General features: G+C 39.7%; 1 protein-coding gene and 1 long non-coding RNA gene across 6 annotated transcripts in view; both read left to right on the forward strand.

The window, feature by feature from the left end:
- Window positions 1–23,444, forward strand: part of LOC309506325 (uncharacterized protein) — a 28,986-nt gene extending 5,542 nt beyond the window's left edge. The window contains exons 2-4 of one of the 5 annotated variants that reach the window (XR_014208702.1): window positions 20,341–20,430; window positions 20,742–22,484; window positions 22,520–23,444. Coding sequence is in view for 4 of the 5 variants with exons in the window: in XM_082180157.1 (XP_082036283.1) it covers window positions 9,341–9,425; window positions 9,730–10,823 (1,179 nt within the window). In the remaining variant the exon portion in view is untranslated. Of the gene's footprint in view, window positions 1–6,628; window positions 9,426–9,729; window positions 14,331–20,340; window positions 20,431–20,741 lie in introns of those variants that run through there. The other 4 variants (XM_082180157.1, XM_082180155.1, XM_082180156.1 and 1 more) reach the window with 4 other exon arrangements.
- The window catches only part of LOC309506454, a 189,227-nt gene that overhangs the window by 134,139 nt on the left and 31,542 nt on the right, over window positions 1–23,546 (forward strand). The gene's annotated exons all lie outside the window — the stretch shown is intronic.

Raw genomic sequence — 23,546 nt, forward strand, 5'->3', positions numbered from 1 at the left:
GTACAGTTTATTTATTTAGCCTTTACCTCAGATTACATGTATAGCCTAACCAAATTATCATCTGAAAGTGTATGTTCTGCTCTTTCAATGGGTTGTCTCAGTTCATTATTAGCACTAACGATCGCAAAGATATTCAAGCAGTTTAGCACTATAGATGTTGTGTTCTAGTTTGTGCTCACCTTTCTTTGAAAAGAAGTCAGTTACCAATGTTTCCCCTCATTTTGTTTTCTTTCCTTCTCCTGTCTTTCATTTCTTTTTTTGGTGGCCTGATTTGGCTTTCTACAGCAGAAGTTTGCGCTCCACTAGATGCTCCACTAACTAACATAAACAAAATGCGTGCAGATGGACTAAACCATTTGACGCATTAGCAAGAGGTGGGACCAGTCAATCAATCAACCAAGTTATTCAGCCAATACACTAACTTTACATTTCATCTTACATTCATTAGGAAATTTAATTAGGAAATGAAAATATCCAGGTAAAATAAAATATATTCCAGGCTTTACAAGGGCCCTCTTTCCCCTTGGGGCCCTGGTAATCAGTACTGGTTTTACCCCCAGTTCGACACCCCTGACAGGAGATAAATCAAATTTGAAAAATTATAGGTCAACTAGCATCCTTCTGATTATATTTAAGGTAGCAGAAAAATGTGTTGCTAAGCTTTTGACCAATCATCTAAATAAGGGTTTTACTTCTATATATCCAATACAATTTGTTTTTTTGCAGCAGTTATTCAACAGATTCAGCAAATTGTTTGTTTATTGAGAAATTCAAATGCTTATTAGATAAGAGTGCATGTGTTGGTGCTGTCTTTTTTAGATCTAAAGAAGGCATTAGACACTGTTGACCATCAGGTGCTTTTATCTTAACTAACAAATTAAAAAAATTCAGAGGAAGCAAAACTTTGGATAAAATCATATCTTTAAAATAGGAAACAATTTGTGCGTATTGATGGTACAAAATCTTCTTACCTCGCTTGCCCCAAGAGGGTTTCACAAGGAGCTTAATTTTAGGAGCAATTCTATTTTCACTCTATATTCATATATAAAGATGTAAAGAGTATATAAAGATGTAAATGTTCAGATGTATGCAGGTGATGTAGTAATTTTTACCAATGCTAAGAATTTGGAAAAAGCTTTGATTACTTTGACTTCTGCTATGACCATTATTCAGGATTGGATAACCAGGACAGGTTTATTATTGAACAAACACAAAAAAAAAAACCTGTGTATGATGTTTGCAACAGTTAGTAGAGATGACACACATAAATGTATTCCTGAGAGGGGAGGAGCTTGAAATTGTTAAAGAGTTTACGTATCTTGGGGTTACTTTGGATTCTACTCTAACATTTAAAAGTCACGTAAAAAAGTTGTCTAATATTATAAAATTTAATTTAAAGAATTTCAAGTACATTAGGCCCTTCTTGACAGTCTGTGCTGCCAGGTTGTGTTTACATTCAATGAATTTTTCACATATTCAGTATTGTTTTAATACTTTGTCATTCATAGGTGACAAAACTAAAAAAATAATAGAATCACTGTATAAGGCGGCGATAAGTATTGGATAAAAAAACCCCGTCTCATTTCATTCCTGTCAAATTCTTTAAAAAAAAATATATATATATATATTGAATTTTAATTTTCAAATATGCCTTTTTTATTCATAAGGTCTGGCATGGGCTTGCCCCACCTCTGTTAAATGAGTTTATAAAGCAGAGGACAGATTGTGGTGTTGGTACCAGGTCTGTCATTAGAGAGGATTGTGAAGTGCCATAAAGGCGAACATCTTTTGGTCAGAAAGTATTATCTGTAATAGGGAGCAAATATTGAAATAGTTTACCGCAGTTAATATGTTCTACTTATCACGGTTTTAAAGATCATCTGAAGAAGTGGCTTATGACGAATCAGTTGTGTAAAAAAAATTTGTAGAAATGGTAATAATGTGTTTGGGGTATTGTCTCTTTGTAGTGTTGTGTGTGTGTATAGCTGAGTATTTGTTCTTGTGTGTACCTGCCTAGGGACTGCGGATGTAAATTAGAAATGTTGCTATAATCTCTTTTCTCGGTATGAAGCTGGACTCATTCCACCAGACGGCACGCCTCACAGAGGAACGTGTCTGGTCAGTGTTCAACTGCTTGAATACACTCAAGAGCAGAACAGCGGCCCCACTGAAACTTTATCAGAGGCTCCTGGGGCATATAGCATCCACAGCCTCAGTAATGCCGCTCGGATTGCTTCATATGTGGCCGCTTCAGCACTGGTTCACAGCCGAGTCCTGAGAAGGGCATGGCAGAGTGGCACGCTCCGTGTGACAATCACCCCAGTCTGCCGCCAAACCCTCAGCCCGTGGTCAGACCCTTCGTTCTCCGGGCAGGAGTGCCCCTAGAGCAGTGGTCGGCAACAGGCGGCCTGTGGGCCAAAACTGGCCCGCCAGCAATAATATCTGGCCCGCGCCCGCAGCCAGATTATTTTGATAGCAGCTAGTTCTGAAATAGATCTGTCATGACAGCAACAGTTACTCACAATCACTTCGTCTTTAGTGATTTTGCCTTCAAATTAAAAGTATTCACAAAACTAAGTAGGATGAACACATAGTTGTCTTTCCATTCTTCTTTGTATGCCCTATTTTCGCTGTCAGCTTTCCTCTTTAGACTCTTTGATAGTGCCATTTTCTCTCACCAGCCAGCTTAAATGTAAACATCACTCTGCACACGACGTAATGGCGTATCTCCAGTAGAGATCGAGACTCGCCTTCGTCCGCGAAGCTGGAGTCCCCAGTACCATGCCCCACCCCCGGGTGCGGTGTGGAATGGGTGATCGGAGGATAGTGATGGATGTCTCGCCTGGTAACCATTGTCTGTGGGCTCCTCACTCCTCCATCACACCGCAGCCGGTGGAATTTCATGTTGAACGTGCTGGTCCCTCTGTAATGGACTGATCAGCCGTTTCAATTGGGGTTCCCCCAGAGAATAGGATGTCGATAGCAGCATCGGAGGGTGAGCTAGCCTCTGGAGATGACGACTCAGCTGCATTATCTCCCTCTGGGAGTGTAACGTTGCCCGAGCCAGATCCAGAATTGTCAGCTATGTTGAAATCGGCCGCCAAGGCTGCCGGGCTTGAGTGGAATCCTCCACCGTGTCTCACTCAGTCTCGGTTGGAGGATTGGTATCTCGGGGCGGGCCGCGCTGGTTCTCAGCTCGCCGCCCCAGTGCCTTTCATTGCCGAAGTGCATGGAGAGCTTACCATGTTGTGGACGGCACCTTTCTCTGCTAGAAACCGCCTGAATAGCTTTTTCCTAAAAAGAGTGTGTGGATGGTTAGTGCTGTATTAAAGTGAGAAAGGGTCCCACTGAAACTCTTCAGAAGCTCCTGGGGCATATGGTAGACGCAGCCTCTCGGCTTCCTCCATATGAAGACTGCTTCAGCACTGACTTAACGGCCGAGTCCCGAGGTGGCCGTGGCACAGCGGCACGCTCCCTGTGAAAGCACCCTGGCCTGTCGCCAAACCCTAACAGGTCCGTAACAGTCCTATTGTTTCTCCGGACCAACGGTCCATAGAACGAGTGTCCATCAATACCGGCTGAGGGGCCACATACAAAGGGTATGCAGTAATGAGGTCTGGGCGGCCCTCCGACTGCATTGGCATCCATTGCCTCGAGTTGCTTGCAGTTCATCTCGCTTTGAGACCCCGCTACTCAGTGAATTTGTACTGGTCTGAAAAGACAACATTGCGACCGTTACGCTACGCTTCCCTCGCATGCCACCTCCTACTCGGAGTTAGAAGCTTCTGAGGTCGCTTCATTCCTCTTATTACTTCTGGACTGCTCAATCGTGCCACTGACGAGCCTTACGACAGCCTATGGCCCAGGGAGAGTGGAGTCTCCGTCCCCAGGTGGTCCAGCTGTTTGGGACCACTTCGGGGCCGCACAGTTACATCTTGTGCCCCTCCGGACTCGTCCCTCCGCCAGTTGTTTTTTTTCTCCTGTCTGAGTGGACATCCCTTGATACAGAAAAAACTCTGGCCACAGCTAGCCCCGGGGCCCCCGCAGAAATGCGTTCCCCAGTGAGCCTTCTTGCACACAATTGTGCTAAAGTCAGGGAGGAGATGGAGCAGGTCTTGCTAATTGCCCCTTATTGGCCCAACCAGACATCTCCTCTCGACAGCCCTTCCTGAGGGATGTGGCATGATGGCACTTGCGTTTAGACCTTAGAGAGTTCTAGGTCTGGTTCTAAAAAGAACGGGACGTGGAGGTTCTGGTAACTACCGCAATAATTTTTATGCCATACAGACCATCACTTCTGTGAGAGCACGCTACCGCTTAGAAGTGGAACCTATTCGTTGAATTGAGTCTTCTCTCCATGAAGAGATCCCGAAGGTGTTCGATTACTTCTGTGCGACAGTGTGACAATGACATCAGATATAAGCCTAAAACACAGCCAAGTTCCAAATAACGACTGGGCTAAATAACCTTAAAACAACCATGTTTCCAATAGCACTAACAGCTTTTAGAGCAGTGGTTCTCAAACTTTTTTGGTCGCGCCCCCCTTTAAGCTTTAAAAAAAATCTGAGCATGTTTCCAATAGCAACCAGGTAGCCTTAAGCACAACCATGTTTCCAATAGCTACCAAACAGCCTTAAGGACAAGAATGTTTCAATAACAACAGATAGCCTTTAGAGCAAGCATATTTCCAATACACTATAGCTTTAAGAACGCCATGTTTCCAAGAACTAGATAGACCAAGCGTGTCCGATACCCGGCAGAATCAACGCTGAACTGACTCAACTCAGTTCTTAGTGACTGTTTACTATCATTTCAGAGCTGTGCCACAGCAGAAATTATTCCGTTTGCACCATGGATAGCTATTTCCTAACTATCACCGCAAGCTGCTTGAAGCTGTGCTGCATAGTGCTAAAAGCACAGTATGTGCAACGCGAGCAGTTGACAATGACCAAAGAGCCAATGACAACAGATAAGTAACGCACATAGCCAATATGATCGCATAAGCCTTGCAAGAGCATTTTAATGAAAATGACTAGAAAAGACCAAACAACACGGATAGCATTAGCAACAAGCATGTTGCCAATACCCTGATAGCTTTTAGCAATAAGCATTAAAAGGAACTTTTCTTAGCTTCGTGAAGTCTTTCAGAGATGAATGAAGAGTGAATCACATCTGGTCCTGTGTCAATAATGCAGCAATGCAAGCAGCAATGCAGACTGAGGTCACTTCCGAATCAGGCAGCTTATGATCAATGCAGCGAATCTCGAGTTCAAGTTCACGAACTTGAATGAATCGGAGGTGAAATTCTTGTGGGGAACGAATTTATCTCGCTAAATTCCTGATTGCAATATTCCTTGTGAGATGATGTGGTTTGCCTGCCGAGTTTTGCCATTTAATTAGCTCCTGAGAAACGCGATAGCTGCTGATAATACTGAAGGAGTGTCAGCTGATGCGAGCTTGACTAACGTGACCTGCCAGAAATGACGCTACGCTTAATTTTTAATCATTCATAATCATAATTCATAATCATAATCTAGGCAAGCTGGTACTGGTCTGTATGGACAACACTGCTACCGTTGCATACATCAACCATCAAGCTGGTCTACGCTCCTGCTGCATGTCGCAACTCGCCTGCCATCTCCTCCTATGGAGTCAGAAGCATCTGAGGTTGTTTTGTGTCACTTAATCCCTTTGTCACTTGCCTGTGGCCCCCTGGCGTGTGGAAACTCCATCCCTAGGCAGTCCAGCTGAGATGGTACCACTTCGATGATTCGCACAGTTAAAACCTGTTCCCTCTTCGGTCTCTTCCGACTGCTGGTTGTTTTATTCCCTGACCGAGGGGCTCCTCTGCATGGATGCGTTGGAACACAGCTGGCCCCGGGGCCTACGCAAGTATACATTTCCCCCAGTGAGCCTTTTCACACAGACACTGTGCCAAGTCAGGGAGGACGAGGAGCAGGTCTTGCAAGTTGCCCCTTATTGGCCAAATCGGAACCTGATTCCCAGAACTCATGGTCCTCGCGAAGACACTCCTTGGTCAAGGATCTGCTTTCTCAGAGACGGGGCACCATATGACACCGGCGTCCAGACCTCTGGAAAATCCATATCTAGTCCCTGGACGGGACACAGAGAACTTACCACAAGCAGTCGCAGACACCATCACTTCTGCGAGAGGCACGCTTACGCTCTGAAGTGGAACCTGACCTACCAATCTCTGTGCAAAAATAAAATAACGATGCTGCCATCTTTCTAAAGTCATTTTTACACCCTTGTAATTTGGCTCCAAATTTCAGGTGAAAATTATAATTTTGACCCCCTTCTACAAAACAGTGGATTACACAGTCATTATACAGTCATGACATTTATTATTTTGACTTTCGTTTATGTATTTCTTTCACTTATTTTTTTTTTCATCCAAATTAGGCCGGGGACCTCTGGTTGAGTTGACATGGAATTACCTCATAATCTTGAATAGCTTTTGTCATCTAAATTTTAAATGGATTAACAAGAGAATGACAGAACTCAAATTTGCCACATCAAAGATCTGATACTTGATACTCTATTGCTTTCTTCTTTTAAATCAGAATACAGTTGAACTTATTTTAATAACATAATATTTTTATTTTAGACTGGATGGAGATGAAACCCCAAAAACATGAACTGAATGAAGCAGAGGAGGAACAGCAGAGCAACACAGCTCATAAGCTGCACACCTGCCCTCAGTGTGGAAAGAGTTTCAGACAAAAAGGACACCTTAAAACACACATAAGAATTCATACTGGAGAGAAACCATTTACCTGTGATCAGTGTGGTAAAGACTTTATTTCGTCATCACATCTAATCAAACACCTGAAAGTTCATGCCGATGAGAGGCCTTATGCGTGTTCTCTCTGTGGAAAGAGTTTTTCAAGGCTGGATCATTTTAAACTGCACCAGAAAACACATAATGAAGTGAGAGATCATGTCTGTTTGGACTGTGGGAAGAGCTTTACTAGAGCTGACCAACTGAGACAGCACCAAAGTTTTCATACCGGAGAAAATCCTTACAAGTGCTCATACTGTGACAAGAGTTTCAGTCGGTCGGAGCACCTGAAATCACACGAGCGACTTCATACTGGAGAGAAGCCGTACCAGTGTACTCATTGTGGGAAGAGTTTCAGAGATACAACTGGTTTAAAAAGTCATCTGCGCGTTCACTCTGGAAAGAAACCTTTTAACTGTGATCAGTGTGGTAAAGAGTTTATTTCGTCATCAAATCTAAATCAACACCTGAAAGTTCATTCAGATGAGAGGCATTATGTGTGTTCATTTTGTGGAAAGAGTTTTTCACGACTGGATCATTTTAAACTGCATCAGAAAACACATGATGAAGTGAGAGATCATTTGTGTTGTGACTGTGGGAAGAGCTTTACTAGAGCTGACAATCTGAATCGGCACCAAAGAATTCATACTGGAGATAATCCTTACAAGTGCTCATATTGTGACAAGAGTTTTACTCGGTCCAGATCTCTGAAATCACACGAGCGAGCTCATACTGGAGAGAAGGCCGTACCACTGCCCTCCACATGAGATTTTGTGATTGAAATTAACTTTATAGCCCTTTTTGTAAAATAGGCTCCTCCCACAATGTACGTTTTGGCGGCCCTTAGTGACCGTGAACTTTTTTGATAATTATTGATATTCAGGGCGTTTTCACACCTGATAGTCCGCACCAAGGTCCGAACCAAAGTGCATGTTTTGAGACATTGTATACATTAGGTTAGTTTTGGTTTGGTTTCCCATTGCAATTATGCGAGCGCACTAAAGAACTTTACGTGACGTACTTGCGTCCTGTCGTCATCATCTATATGGGCTTCATCTTGACATTGGTTTGTAAACTGATGTGCGTCTGACGTCAGCGTGTTGTCAATTCGGCGGGTAACTTTGACAAGAATGAATGAACAGACGCATATCGTTGCCACTATACTTTTATTATTATGGCATTACTCCCTGCAGCACCAACTATACCCGAGGCTAGTTCAAATTCGTCAAATGTTCGCACAGGACTAATATTATCACGGGACCTCTGTGTTCGGCGAAATATGGTAGGTCATTTGCAGGGGAATTTTTACTCTTCAAATTAAAGACATGGCCGATTCGCGCGGGATTAAGATCACAGACAACCTCCGCAATTATTACAAATGACTAGAGGTCACCAGGTAATACTTATCCTGTGCGAATAGGGCTAAAAAGGTTTTTCAGCTGCTCATTTAAACATGATGACTCAGTTATTTGCCTCAGGCTTTGGGAAAGTATTAAACAAGCCTTGTTTTAAATGCAACTAATATCAAACCACATTAAAATATCCTATATTTCTAAAAGTTGTTAAAACAAATGTTCACAATTTAAATGCAATGTAAGTAATTCAGTGTAAATTCAGTTGTTTATTTTCTTTTCTTTTACAAATTGTTCTCCCACAATAATTTACCAATAAATACTGGAAATATTCAGATAATTTCAGTGTATTTTTGGCAATCAGAGTTGGATGTTGTACACTGTAAAAAAAAATTACATCCCCAAGTCAAAAATTTCTAGTGACTGATAACATCTAAATTTTTCAATTAGTCTGACGTATTATTTCTCATTGAGCCAATGTTAACAGACTATTGCAACAAGAATTGCACTTGGGCCAATTAAAAAATTTAGATGTGACCAGTCACTAGAAAATTTTGACTTGGAGAGGTTAGACATTTTTTACAGTGTATGCAATTGTTTTGATAGAGGGAAACAAGATACATTTCTAGTTATTCTTCAGACATTCTTCTTTAAACAAAATAAGTATCCACTGTTTGAGAAGTTATACCCATATTTGGTTTTCATACATTGATAATGGGAAAATTCAACAATTTGAACATTGGGACCTACCAATCTCTGTGTAAACACAAAATAATGATTTGCCATCTTTCTAAAGTCATTTTTACACCCCTCTACAAAATACTGGATAACTCAGTAAATATAAACCCATCACATTTATGTTTGGCTTTCTTCAGAACATTCAGAACAAGTTTCTCAAATTTGGTTTATATGATGATAATATACAACCTGGTCAAAACACGATTTATAACAGCAAATATATTCACTAAACTATCAAGTAATTAATTTAGTTCAGTATAAATTCAATTACTTTCAGATTCCAGATCTGGTCAAGTGGGCGTCAGTATCACACAGTGATCACAGTTCACACCTGCAGTGAAGCCCCTCCCACAACAATTCACCAATAAATACTGGGAATATTCCCATCATCCTACAAGAGAAGGACAAACTCCAGGAGTAGCAGCTGAAATCTGTGTGACTGTTAAAGATGGAGTTTATTAAAGAGGAGATTGAAGACATGAGGGATCCAGAACCATCCAGAATAAAACATGAAGATACTGAGGAACAAATAGGTTGGTGTCCATTCTTGATTCTTCATTGTTGTATGCTTTGGTGGCTGTGAAATAATAAGTAGTATATTGATGATGTAGAAATGAATCTAAATGATCCTAATCTTGTATATAGCTATGTGTCAAATACATTTTTATTATTCAAATTAATGAGAATGATATAACAAACCTTCGACATCAAAGATCTGATACTGTATACTCACACAGACAGAAACCTATTCTCTTGTTTTCTGTTTGTGTTCACTTGAATTTTCCTTGAAATGATCCTCCTTAAACTGATTATAACTACTTGATATGTTAATTTTAGGTCAGATGGAAGTAACAGAGCTAAAAGAAGAACTGAATGAAGTAAAGAAACACTGTGACTTCAAAACTCAAGGAACAAAAGCCAAAAAGCTGCACTCCTGCTCTCAGTGTGGAAAGAGTTTCAGTCAAAAAGGAAACCTTAAGACACACATGAGAATTCACACTGGAGAGAAACCGTATCCATGCACTCAGTGTGGATTGAGTTTCATATCTTCATCCTTACTCAAAATTCATCTGTGTATTCACTCTGGAGAAAAACCTTTTAACTGTGATCAGTGTGGTAAAGAGTTTATTTTGTCATCACATCTAAAAAAACACATGAAAGTTCATTCAGATGAGAAGCCTTATGTGTGTTCTCTCTGTGGAAAGAGTTTTTCAAGACTGAACGGTTTTAAACGGCATCAGAAAACACATAATGAAGTGAGAGATCATGTGTGTTGCGATTGTGGGAAGAGCTTTACTTTACCTGACCATCTGAAACGGCATCAAAGAATTCATACTGGAGAAAAACCTTACAAGTGCTCATATTGTGACAAGAGTTTCACTCAGTCTGGAGCCCTGAATTCACACGAGCGAGTTCATACTGGAGAGAAGCCGTACTACTGCACTCAGTGTGGAAAAGGTTTTACTTCACCATCATATCTCAAAAAACACCTAACTTTTCATACAGGTGTTAAGCCTCACTTGTGTTCTCTCTGTGGAAAGAGTTTTACACTGCTGGACAGTTTTAAACGGCACCAGAAAACACATAATGAAGTGAAAGATCATGTGTGTTGTGACTGTGGGAAGAGTTTTACTAGAGCTGAATGTCTGAAAGAGCACCAAAGAATTCATACTGGAGAAAAACCTTACAAGTGCTCATATTGTGACAAGAGTTTCACTCGGTCTGGACATCTGAAATTACATGAGCGACTTCATACTGGAGAGAAGCCGTACAACTGTACTCACTGTGAGAAGAGTTTCATTCAGTCTGGAAACCTGAAATTACATGAGCGAGTTCATACTGGAGAGAAGCCGTACGACTGTACTCGGTGTGAGAAGAGTTTTAGAAGTTCATCAAGCCTTCATGCTCATATGAAAAACTGTTGCAAGTGATCAACATTTGTTTTCATCTCAAATAGTCAAGTCAAGTATATTTGTATAGCGCTTTTCACAATACAGATTGTATCAAAGCAGCTTCACAGTATTAAATTAAAATAATACAACAAAGTTTGTTTCAAGAGGAATTTATTGATTGATAAAATTAAATTAAATATCCCCAAAATATCCCCAAATACATTCAGGTAAATTCCGCAAGATAAAATATGGAGAATATGTTTTTTTTTTTGTTTTTTTTTTTAAATAATTGAAAGACTGGAAAGACTTAAGAGTTCAAGCTTCAACAGTGTAAATCTTTTTTTGTGCAAAATCTCTCTGCATGGATTGTGTGCTTAGTAGGTCTATCTTGAATTAGATGTATATTGTCACTTATTTACTAAGTTTACTATATTGTCTTCTGATAGTACATGCAATTATGAGAAATAAACAGAAAAAAATAATTGTCTTGACAAAAAGTGTTTAACTGTGATTGTTTAAACTGAAAACAAGTCTAATATGTGCTTGTAGAAAGAGTTCTTCACTGCTGGATATTCAAGATATTGGGGTAACAAATATGTAATTTTCCTCTGGTTTTATATTTATAAGAGGAACAACTCAAGCATCATACAACCAAGCAACATAAAATCAAGAGTGCTGTTTTCCCGAATATCAGCTTGATTGTAAATGTGACATTACGCAACTGCTCCATGACCAAGTTATTAATGGGTAACTTTAAATCTTAGACAAATAAAGTTTGGCAACAAAAAAGATAGATTTTGTTGATAATGATTGACTAGTTGCAGCCATAGAGATGGCTACCTGATCAGACCCATTTGTTCGAGCTCTTGCACCAACTCTGCTTAGTGCAAAAATAACTTTTTGTTATTTGTACACTGTGTTGCTATTTTGTTACGACTCTGACTTTAAGTTTTCCTTTGTTCTGTGTAAACATGGGGTGTAAATGTGGTCATTCGAATTACTCTTCGGTCGCTGCTAAACCGGCTGATGATAACACGTGCTCCTCAGCCAGCGGTGGCCATGATTACGTGGTCACTTGCGCGACCGAGGAAGATATGTTTAGTTTAGCTGAAGAGGAGTTTCTTGTATTGCCTATTAGGTCTGGGACAATATATCGATGCATCGCGATTCTTGGATCGATTCAAATTTTTTACGAATGCATCGCAAATCGATTCTGAGCTTAGTTTTTAACAGCAGATTGCTCTCAAGGCTAGTTTTTAACCGCACACTAAAATGCTCACGAAGATGAGCGCTTGTGCGTTCGGCTGAGTCTGAGAATGTACTTGCACCTCAGAATGCTTTTATGACGTGATATTAATGTAAACAGCCCACTGAAAACACCCTTGTAATTCGCTTCAACCTTTTCAAACTTTATGAATGATTATTTTATAGAAGGTTCACAAGCACACTGTTTCTAAAACACGTAGTGCCATCTGCTAATCGATTCGAAACAGAATCGCGATGCATTCGGAAAAATTGGAATCGATCCAGAATCATTTCTCCATTCACGATGCATCGGTATATTGTCCCAGCCTTATTGCCTATCACCCCGAGTAAATCGCCGATCATAAAGAAAAGAGCAAGTGACGATGCTGAGCTGATGTCTCGTTGCAACTGTAAGGCATTACGCAGTGGATCAACAGCCGCTCTGATGGCATAGAAAAAAAGATCTCTGACATGTCCGCCAATTTGAAAGCTGTTGTTGATAAGGTTACAAATCTTAAGCGGCGTGTGGATGATGTTGAACGGTCCGTAGCGCAGATGCAACGAAGGATGGATGACATGGAAACACACTTGAGAAGACGTAATTTGAGGATTGGCAGGATTCCAGAATCTGCGCACGAAGACATCCGTCTTGAAGTAGTCAAAATCTGTCAAAAAGTTCTTCCTAGTGCAAAGGACATGCTCCCAGAAGTTATTGATATGGTCCATCATCTCGGGAAGATTCAACAAGGTGGCGCGAAAAGATCTAGGGCGACCATTATGCAGTTTTCTGTCCGCTCTTACAGAGACGCTGTCTGGAAGGCCGCGAAGAATTCTTCATACCTGAAAAAGAATGGTTTGCGTTTCATGGAGGACTTTACGGCTGGAGATCGTGAAAGAAGGAAGTTAGTTGTTAGTTCAGAAGGCAAGTGCAGAGGGGAAGACGGCATACTTCGTCAGAGGCAGAGCTTTCATTCAAGGACAGGTTGAAATCGTTCTTTCTACATGAGATGTGTTCATCTTAATACCTTACGTTGCCAATTTTGATATGTCAGGTATACTTTGAAGACAGTGATACGGATTTTGACACATTATTTTTAGAGGCTGTCCCTGGTTCATTTGTTATAGTTCCTTTTGCAAATTTTGAGGTATAAAATGGTGCTGCCGTTATCTGACCTTTTTCAGCACTTTTCGATTTTGTGACCTATTTTCAATAATTGTTTGATTCCCTCGTTCTGTCTTTCAGCAGGTTAATAGTGTTTGTGTTCTTTAAATGTCTTTTTCCGTTTTGTCTTTAAACGCCAGGGGTTTAAGAGATGCTGTTCAGCGCAAGGCCTTATTTTTGTTTACCAGACAGTTTGGCTCTGAGTTTGTGTTTTTTCAAGAGTCTCATTCTAAAGATAATGACAGAACTTTTTGGAAATCTCAGTGGGGTAGCGAGATATGGTTCTCTCATGGTTCGGAGCATTCAGCAGGGGTATCTTTGCAGGTGATGTTTTACATGCGAGTATCACACTCAGAAAATAAAGAACATAATTGTACCTTTAGGGGTACAATGGCTTGTCACTGGGGCTGTACCCTCAAGGGTACAATATTGTACCTTAACCTTTAAAAGAAACGGTACATATATGTAACTTTTAATGCTTTTTGACCCTCAAAAAGGTACATATATGTACCTTGAGGTCCAATAATATGCCCTATAGGGTACGTTAGTGTAGATTGTACCTTGGGGGACAGAAATTGACTCCTACTGTACCTCTATTTCTGACAGTGTATGGGCACTTTATTTGGTTAATTCTAAAGTGTTACAATGTGAATCTTATTGTTGTCAATTATTATGGGTATAACTCTAGATCTGATAATGATCAGTTCTTATTTTTTATGGAAGATAAGCTTGCTTGTTGGCAGTCAAAATTTCCAAACGCCTACTTACTGATTGGTGGTGACTTTAATGTTGTCTTAAATGAATCCCTTGATAGGTGGCCACCTGGTCGCCCAACAAATTCAAACTCTGCTTTGAAAACATTTATCAATAGGTTCGAGCTTATAGATATATGGAGGGCCAAGAACATAAATGATAATAGTGTACACATGGAGCAATACAAATTAATCTAGACTTTCACAAATTGATTTTTGGTTAGTCTCTAGGAATCTCGACAAAGATACTATTTGTGTTGATATTTCGGCGACTCCATTAACAGATCAAAAGGCTGTTTGCATTAAAATGTTGCTTTCTCCTGAAGCTAGTTGTAACAGGGGCTCTTCTTATTGGAAGATGAACAGCTCATCAATTAACCATGATGTGGTTAAAGGGTAACTAAACCCCTGGTCAGAGCCTGACTCCACCCACTGGCAATATTTGAAAAATGCTGGAAAAGTGGGCAGAGCCCAGTGGAGAGGGGGCGTGCATCTGAGACGTATCTCTCTGCAGGCAAGGGCGTGGTTAGCTGGTACCCTCTGACGTCAGAGGGTACCACAACTTCCAATAGGAAAATTCAACTGCAGTAGCCACCGTTCAACCTGAAGAGGGCAGCACTCAGACGTTTTTACACCATATTTTGTAAAATTAAAACACTTTAAACACAAATGTCAAAAAAACTGCTTGAATCAATGAACAGCACTAATAAAGCCCCATTTTTACAGATCATTAACTAAAAAAAGTTGGTTTAGGGTTTAGTTACCCTTTAAGTCAGAGCTGGAAAGACTTATTGGGTTTTATTGTAGTAAATCTAAACAAGACTGTTAAAATTTGAAATTGGGAATTTAAGAAAATATAGTTCTAATTTGGCAAATTCAAAACGGCTTGAAGAAATGGAAGTTGTCTCGTCTATTACCAAGATTTTACCTGAAAATTTGTCAGATAGTCAAAAAGCGTATTTAGTTGACTTGCAAATTAAGTTAGATGATTTGTATAAATTAAGAGCTGAAGGTGCTTTCATTAGGTCAAGGCAAAGGTGGCTAGAATTTGGAGAACAGATGTCATCTTATTTTTTAAAACTTGAGAAAAAATAGTGAGTTGCACAATAAGAGTTGCACTTTCCAGTTTAATAGTGTGGATGAGTGGGAAGTAAGGAAGTTGTCGAAGTCCCTGCCCGAACACAGCTCAGTGGGTACTGACATGCTGGACAGTAAAGTACTTGGCCTGGCAGCTGACTATGTTTGCGGTCCGTTATGTCAAATATTAAACGCATGCTTAATGAAAGGGGTGTTTTTCCCACTATCTGGAAAGAAGGTAAAATTATTCCTTTATCTAAAGATGGCAGACTAGCACTCACTGGGAAGAACAGTAGACCTATCACTATTCTCCCAGTTCTTAGTAAACTGATGGAGAGAATAGTTCACTCACAAATACAGGAATACTTTGGATGTAACGGCTTGAACACAGATTTCCAACATGCTTATAGACATAACAATTCAACTTGTTCTGCCCTTACAGTAATGACAGATGACTGGCTCAAGGAAATGGATAATTTAAAGATGACTGGTGCAGTATTACTTGATTTTAGTTGACAGTGTTTACTGATTACTTGATATTGCGGCATTCGGTGTCATAGATCACAATCTACTCATCGGTAAACTAGAATGCTATGGATTTAGTCCAACTGCTTTCCAATTTATGAAGAGTTATCTCACAAGTAAGACGCAACGGGTTTATTACACTTGCAGCTGGTCTCACCCTAAGGTTTGGGACTGCGGGGTCCCACAAGGGAGCTGCCTGGGACCACTTTTATACGCCATCTTCACAAACGATTTACCATCAGTTTTGTGTAAAGAAACTGTACAAATGTATGCTGATGATTCCACATTATATTATGCTGCAAAAACTGTCAGTGAACTGGACAATGTTTTATCAGCTGAGTTCAATATGGTTTTTGATTGGATAAAACGGAATAAGTTGGTGCTGAACATCTCGAAAACCAATTCAATTATCTTGAATTATCAATTCAATTCAATTATTATGTCATAAACTGTCATCTACACCAAAGATGAGTTTGAACTTGTCTGGGTAACCTATAAAACAGGTAGATAAAGTAAAATTACTGGGCACAATAATAGATAGTCAGCTGTCATGGGCAGAACATATTGATATCATAGTGAAGAAGATGGGTTGTGGTATCGCTATGGTGAGGAAATGTCTTTCTTATGTCCCTACACACATCGTGGGACAGGTGGCTAAATCTTTAATTTTCTTTCAATTAAATCACCTGGATTATTGTGCCCCTTTATGGTCAAGAAATTAAAGAAATTACAAACTTCCCAAAACAGAGCTGCCAGGTTAGTATTACATTGTCCCATCAGAACAAACACTATCAGTATGCACCGTCGACTCTCATGAGCCCCTTTCACACAGAGATTCCGGAAAATACACGGATAAAGTGACCCGGGATTTGACCCGGGTTCGTTTGATTTTGGTTCATTCACACTGCCAGTGATTTTCAGAGAGAGTGCGTTCACACACAACCCGTAAAAATGCCGTAAAGACACGTGACATCGATGTGACTTGTAATCTCAGCAGTGTCTTAAGATTGCTTATGAGCTGCGATCTCTCTCTCTCTCGAAACCACGCTTGTGCATTTTTTCTCTGATTCGATCATAAACTTGCGCATTACGTACCGTTTCACAGCTGCCGAACGATCCCGGCTTCAGCGTCATCACTACGACACGGCATTATTACGGCTTTTGTTCACACAGCGCGCGTTCCGGGACTGAACACGGCAATGTTACTAGGTCCCGACCCGGCATCGATCCCGGCATCAATCCCGGGTCGAGTTTGCGTTCACACAGCAGGCGCTCTGGCAATTTGCCGGCAATTTCCCGGGTTCAAAGCGCTGTGTGAAAGGGGCTATGGTTAACGGTGGAGAACAGGCTGGTTTTCAATACAACAACATTTTTCAGAAACACTGTCTTTTCTTCTCAACCCGTTTTCTTATATAACCAAATTGTTAGGTGTGACCGGTTCATTCTCATTTGACTAGGTCTGATGATGGCCAGATGATGTTATCACACCCAAAATCAAATGCTTTAAAGAGAACAGTTATTTATCGTGCCATCAATCATTGGAATAATTGGCCACTGAATATACGTAAAATTAATGGCAAAGTCTCTTTCAAGTACCATCTGAGAATGCACTATTTAAAATTGTGAGTAGGGAATGGACATATTTAGGCCTACTGTATGAATGTAATAATGAATGTAATACTGTAATAATTTTTTCTGAAAAAATTCTGATGATGTTTATAATGATGGCTACTTTTACTGCTTTTACATTATCACTGTTATGTGTTTTTTTTTTTTTTTTTTTTTTTTTGACTCCAGGAAGACTAGCTTGTCTCATTTTGGTTGACAGCTAATGGGGATCCTTTTAACAATAAACAATAAACCATCTTGAATAATACACACAGAAAAATAATAAAAATCAAACACTCTACTGGCAAAAGTACATTTACATTTATTCACTTAGCCATTCATACATTTGTTACAAATTATAAACCACAAGCAATTTGTCTTAGGAAAATTAGTAAACAATGCAAAAAAATAAAAAGTAGTAAAATACCTGGTCAAGGCTGTCCACTCCATCTTTGGTCTTATTGTAATTGTAAGGCCCGCTATATTGGTCCAATCTCGGTTCGTCAATACACGGGGAAGGTTATCACATGTTCTGTCCTCACTCAGGCAAAGTATTGGTTGGTTAAATTTGTAATACATTAATCATATGTATTTACTCGTTACTTCATCTGACTCCATAAATGAAAGGTTTTATACTAGGATGCTTACCCACACTAAACTCGGATCTCACATCACTCCAATCTTGAAGAAGCTTCATTGGCTCCCGTTAAATCACGGATCAAATATAAAATCCTCCTCCTGACGTACAAATCGCTCCATGGACTTGCACCCCAGTATCTCTCTGATCTACTCCACCCCTACAATCAAGCTCGGTCTCTGCGGTCCTCAGACAAGGACCTGCTCGCTGTCCCTAAATCCAGGCTACGGACGTTTGGTGATAGAGCGTTCTGTGTGGGTGCACCATCACTCTGGAACAAACTTCCTCATGCCATCCGCTCTGCACCTACCCTGGCAACTTTCAAAGAACAGCTTAAAACACACCTCTTCGCTGAGGCATATGGGCTATAGCTGCCCTGGTTTTACTCCCCTTTATTACCCCCCCCCCCCCCCCCCTCTTTGCTGTTTGTTAAGCGTCCTTGGGCTTTGTGAAAGGCGCTATATAAATTAAAGTTATTATTATTATTATTATTATTATTATTATACATCTGTGCCTCACTAAAAGTGAGCGAATGTATGACTATTCCTTTAACCATTCAATGAACAATGTCAAAATCAGTTAGGCAAGGCAAGGCAAGTTTATTTATATAGCACATTTCATACACAATGGCAATTCAAAGTGCTTTACATAGAAGAAATTAAAATAATTAAAAGAAATAAGAATAATTAAAACAGTTTAGAAAAATAAAATAAAATACAGTACTTTTAAAAATAAAAAAGAATATTATTATAGATCTTTCCTTCAAAGGATTCCCTTAAGACTTAAATCTGACTTTGAAGAGTGCATGTGTGTGTTTGTTTGTGTGTGTGCGTGCACAGGTGGTTGATTGGAACATAAAAAATAAAAAAAAGGTCAGTCATTGGCTCATTCAATTCTTTGTTTTTGTATGTGTGAGTGACTAAAATTTGAAGGAAAAAAAAACTGCTCTGTTATAGGCTCATTGAATGCTTTGTGTGTGAGTGTGAGCCACATTGAGAATATTGTACAGGATCACCCCTTCATTTGTGTGTATGCATGATATGCATTTTGTTGGATCTATTGATTTTTATTTGACAAAAAAAAAAAAAAGCTCTGAATTACTGTTTTTCCCATTCATTCCAATGGGTGCCCATTTTTGTCCACAAAGGCGAGATTAAGTTATTTTTTTCATAATATCTGAATCGGCACCAAAGAATTCATACCGGAGATAATCCTTACAAGTGCTCATATTGTGACAAGAGTTTCACTCTATATATAATAATATACAACCTTGTCAAAACACGATTTATAACAGCAAATATATTCACTAAACTATCAAGTAATTAATTTAGTTAATTATAAATTCAATAACTTTCAAATTACAGATCAGGTCCTGTGGGCGTCAGTATCACACAGTGATCACAGTTCACACCTGCAGTGAAGCCCCTCCCACAACAATTCACCAATAAATACTGGGAATATTCCCATCATCCTACAAGAGAAGGACAAACTCCAGGAGTAGCAGCTGAAATCTGTGTGACTGTTAAAGATGGAGTTTATTAAAGGGATACTTCAGGATTTAGCATTAAGCTTTGTATCAGTAGAAAACCTGGAGTATTTTCGAATTACCGTGCTTTCCACCCTCATATCCCCCTGAGACGAGAGATTTGTGTATTTTTTGTCTGGAAAAAATCCTCAGATGACGCAAAAATCGTCAATCGAGGATTTTTTGGCCAGAGGCTAAAGACTACAGCCAGTAGGAGGAGCTGTCCCACATATTTTCAACCCGCCCATAGAGGGTGGGATCTCACTCACAGAATGTACACATAGTGTCAGCCATCTTTCTTTGGAAGCTAAGCTAACAGGCTCTTGTTCTGTGGAGAAAGCTGAGTAGTAGGGGTTACCATCCTCTTTTTCCCGGACATGTCCGGCCGTCGAGATCGTCCAAAATGTCCGGGATTCGGCTTTTGCTTTCTGCAGTCGCCATTCAGTGTTTACATGCACACCTTTTGTTTCAATCTAACTGAATTCATTCCGATTGGTGAATCTGAATGTAGTGTTTACATGAACGCTAAACAAGTGATCGGTTGATGTGCGTTTTAACATTGCTAAGAAAATTCCCGCTCCTCCGTGAGAGATACGAGACCGGCCCGTCTCACACGCTCATCAGTAATCACGCCACCGGCCTCACGCTGTTCTCCTGCGCCCCTCAGCCTCGTCCTGCTCGCCACAGTAAACATAATGAATGGCGACTGTAGAACGCAAAAGCCGAATCCCGGACATTTTGGGCGATCTCGAAATCCCGTGCAGACTCGTCACGGTCCACGGAGACTCACTAGTAGCGCCTAGCCTTGTTGTTGTTTAACTGCGCGCTCTTACCAGTAGGCGTGGCTTGGGAGTGGCCTCCTAGGGCAGCGAAGCAAGTGCATTCTGGGAGTTGTTCTCTTTCATCCACATAAGCGAAAAATATTTTTTTTGGCTTTTCTCAGTCTAGAAAGCTCCAAATTCAAAAATAATTTCACATTTCTTCTACATAAATGACCCATTTTAAATACACATTCATCTTTCCAGAGGTGAAGTATCCCTTTAAAGAGGAGATTGAAGACATGAGTGATCCAGAACCACCCAGAATAAAACATGAAGATACTGAGGAACAAATAGGTTGGTGTCCATTCTTGATTCTTCATTGTTGTATGCTTTGGTGGCTGTGAAATAATAAATAGTATATTGATGATAAATGATGTAGAAATTAATCTAAATGATCCTAATCTTGTATATAGCTATGTATCAAATACATTTTTATTATTCAAATTAATGAGAATGATATAACAAACCTTCAACATCAAAGATCTGATACTGTATACTCACATAGACAGAAACCTATTCTCTTGTTTTCTGCTTGTGTTCACTTGAATTTTCCTTGAAATGATCCTCCTTAAACTGATTATAACTACTTGATATGTTAATTTTAGGTCAGATGGAAGTAACAGAGCTAAAAGAAGAACTGAATGAAGTAAAGACACACTGTGACTTCAAAACTCAAGGAACAAAAGCCAAAAAGCTGCACTCCTGCTCTCAGTGTGGAAAGAGTTTCAGTCATAAAAGAAACCTTAACAAACACATGAGAATTCACACTGGAGAGAAACCATTTAACTGTGATCAGTGTGGTAAAGAGTTTATTTTGTCATCAGATTTAAAACGACACATGAAAGTTCATTCAGACGAGAGGCCTTATGTGTGTTCTCTCTGTGGAAAGTGTTTTTCATGGCTGGAAAGTTTTAAACGGCACCAGAAAACACACAATGAAGTGAGAGATCATGTGTGTCGTGACTGTGGGAAGAGCTTTACTACAACTGGCCATCTGAAACAGCACCAAAGAATTCATACTGGAGAAAAACCTTACAAGTGCTCATATTGTGACAAGAGTTTCACTCATTCTGGAAACCTGAAATCACACGAGCAAGTTCATACTGGAGAGAAGCCGTATCACTGTAATCAGTGTGGAAAAGATTTTATTTCACCATCATATCTCAAAAAACACCTAACTGTTCATACAGGTGTTAAGCCTTACTTGTGTTCTCTCTGTGGAAAGAGTTTTTCAAGACTGATCAGTTTTAAACGGCACCAGAAAACACATAATGAAGTGAGAGATCATGTGTGTTGTGACTGTGGGAAGAGCTTTACGACAACTAGTCATCTGAAACGGCACCAAAGAATTCATACTGGAGAGAAGCCGTACGACTGTACTCAGTGTGAGAAGAGTTTTAGACGTTTATCAAGCCTTCACACTCACATGAAAAACTGTTGCAAGTGATCAACATTCAGTTCTATATCAAATACATTCAGGTAAATTCTGCAAGATAAAATATTGAGATTGCCTTTTTATCCAAAACATGTCTATCTTGAATTAGATATCGTCGCTGTCGGGCGGAATCCTCGTATCTCCAAAACCATTATTTTTCAGGAAATTAAAAAAACTGCATATTTTTTGAGTTATTAAACATTGTATCGTTAAAGTTGGTATTATACCTTATATTGCTATCATATACTGTTGTATACCAACATTAACACAACATTTCCCTAAAATCATGTTTAATCGGAGATACGAGATTTATGACTTGGGAGCGGGGAGATACGAGGTTACGCTGTCATTGATTAGAATGGTACGGACACAGACGGCGCTGCTGCCAGCAGTGTTTATCACAGTCTGCGGTCGCGTTCAGCCTTTTGATAAGAGATAAGAGATAAGGCTTTAAGAGCTATTCAAATCTAATGATTGTGGTTACATACATCTTCCTAAACTCCATTTTAAACGTTTAAGAGATATGAGTGATGCAATACCAAAATATTAGGCTGTCTAAAATAGGTGGAAATTAATCTGCACGCAAACAAAATCGGCGGTCGCGTTGAGCCTTTTGACAAGAGAAAAGGCTTCAATAGTTAATCAAAGCTAACGACCGTGGTTACATACATCTTCCTAAACTCCATTTTAAAGGTTTAAGAGCTATAAGTGAAGCAGAACAAAAAAATGATGAGCTGACTAACGTTGTCTAATAGGTGGAAATGTGCCTAATCTGCACGCAAACTTACCTCCGTGGCTCACGGGCTTCCTTCTGCACCGAAGCATTACAGCTATCGATTTTTAACAAAACAAGCCAACTCAAATGTATCTAACCTAACTATTTTCACTCGTTATTGTCTAAAAAACAGACAGAGTTATGCAAAAATAGGCTTAACTTACTGGCGCCAGTAGACAGACCCTTTTTCTCCCATAAATAAAACCTGCTACTTGGGGTATTTTACATGCACAGTGCCAACTTCGAGTCAGTAAAATAATAATAAAAACAATCATTTAAAGCTGGTATCCAAAACTTTTAATTCAATTCAAGTATAATATTAGATACATTTTAAAACTTCAATGCACAAGTATAATAAGCCTAATAATAAGCCTAGTAATACGTAGACATTTAAAATGCATCAATAACTGATATCATAGTTTAACACAGATAAAATCAGAGTTAAGGCTTGCTTTACGTGTTGCTCGACGAGGGTTTCTTAATCGTTGCGAGTTTCAATCCTGAGGAGACAAAATGCCGCGAGGCTCCCGCCCCCCGCGGAGTGAAGAAGAGGTGGAGTTACGAGGATTCTCAGACAGTTGAAGTGTCCAATGGAGTTACGAGATTTGCTCTCAAGCTATTTTCAACAGTTTAGATTGGTTAATAATTTGTAAAAATAACAGAACCACGTGGGGACTGACCAATAGCATCGATTTGTGAAAAAATATGAAATTGACCAAATTTGGACATACGAGGTTTCCGCCCGACAGCGACGATATATTCATGTCATACTTATTTACTAGGTTTACTATATTGTCTTCTGATAGTACATGCAGTTATGAGAAATAAACAGAAAAAAACATCTTGTCTTGACAAAAAGCGTTTAACAGAGATTGTTTAAACTGAAAACAAGTGTTATATGTGTTTGTGGAAAGAGTTTTGAGAAATCATGTGTGTTTTGAGCCGGACTCTCCATTGGTCTAGACTGACTCTGTCCTGCTGTTTTCCCATATATCAGCTTGATTGTAAATGTGACATTACGCAACTGCTCTGTGACCAAGTTAACGTGGTAACTTAAATTTTAGACAAATAAAGTTTGTCAACAAAAAGATAGATTTTGTTGATAATGATTGACTAGTAGCAGCCATAAATATTATAGCAAATTGTTCAAAGTGTTATTTCTAATTAGTTAACCTTGTAGGCAAATCGATTTCCAAATGT

Source organism: Leuciscus leuciscus, assembly GCF_965113295.1.
Source record: "Leuciscus leuciscus genome assembly, chromosome: 9".
Classification (NCBI taxonomy): Eukaryota; Metazoa; Chordata; class Actinopteri; order Cypriniformes; family Leuciscidae; genus Leuciscus; species Leuciscus leuciscus.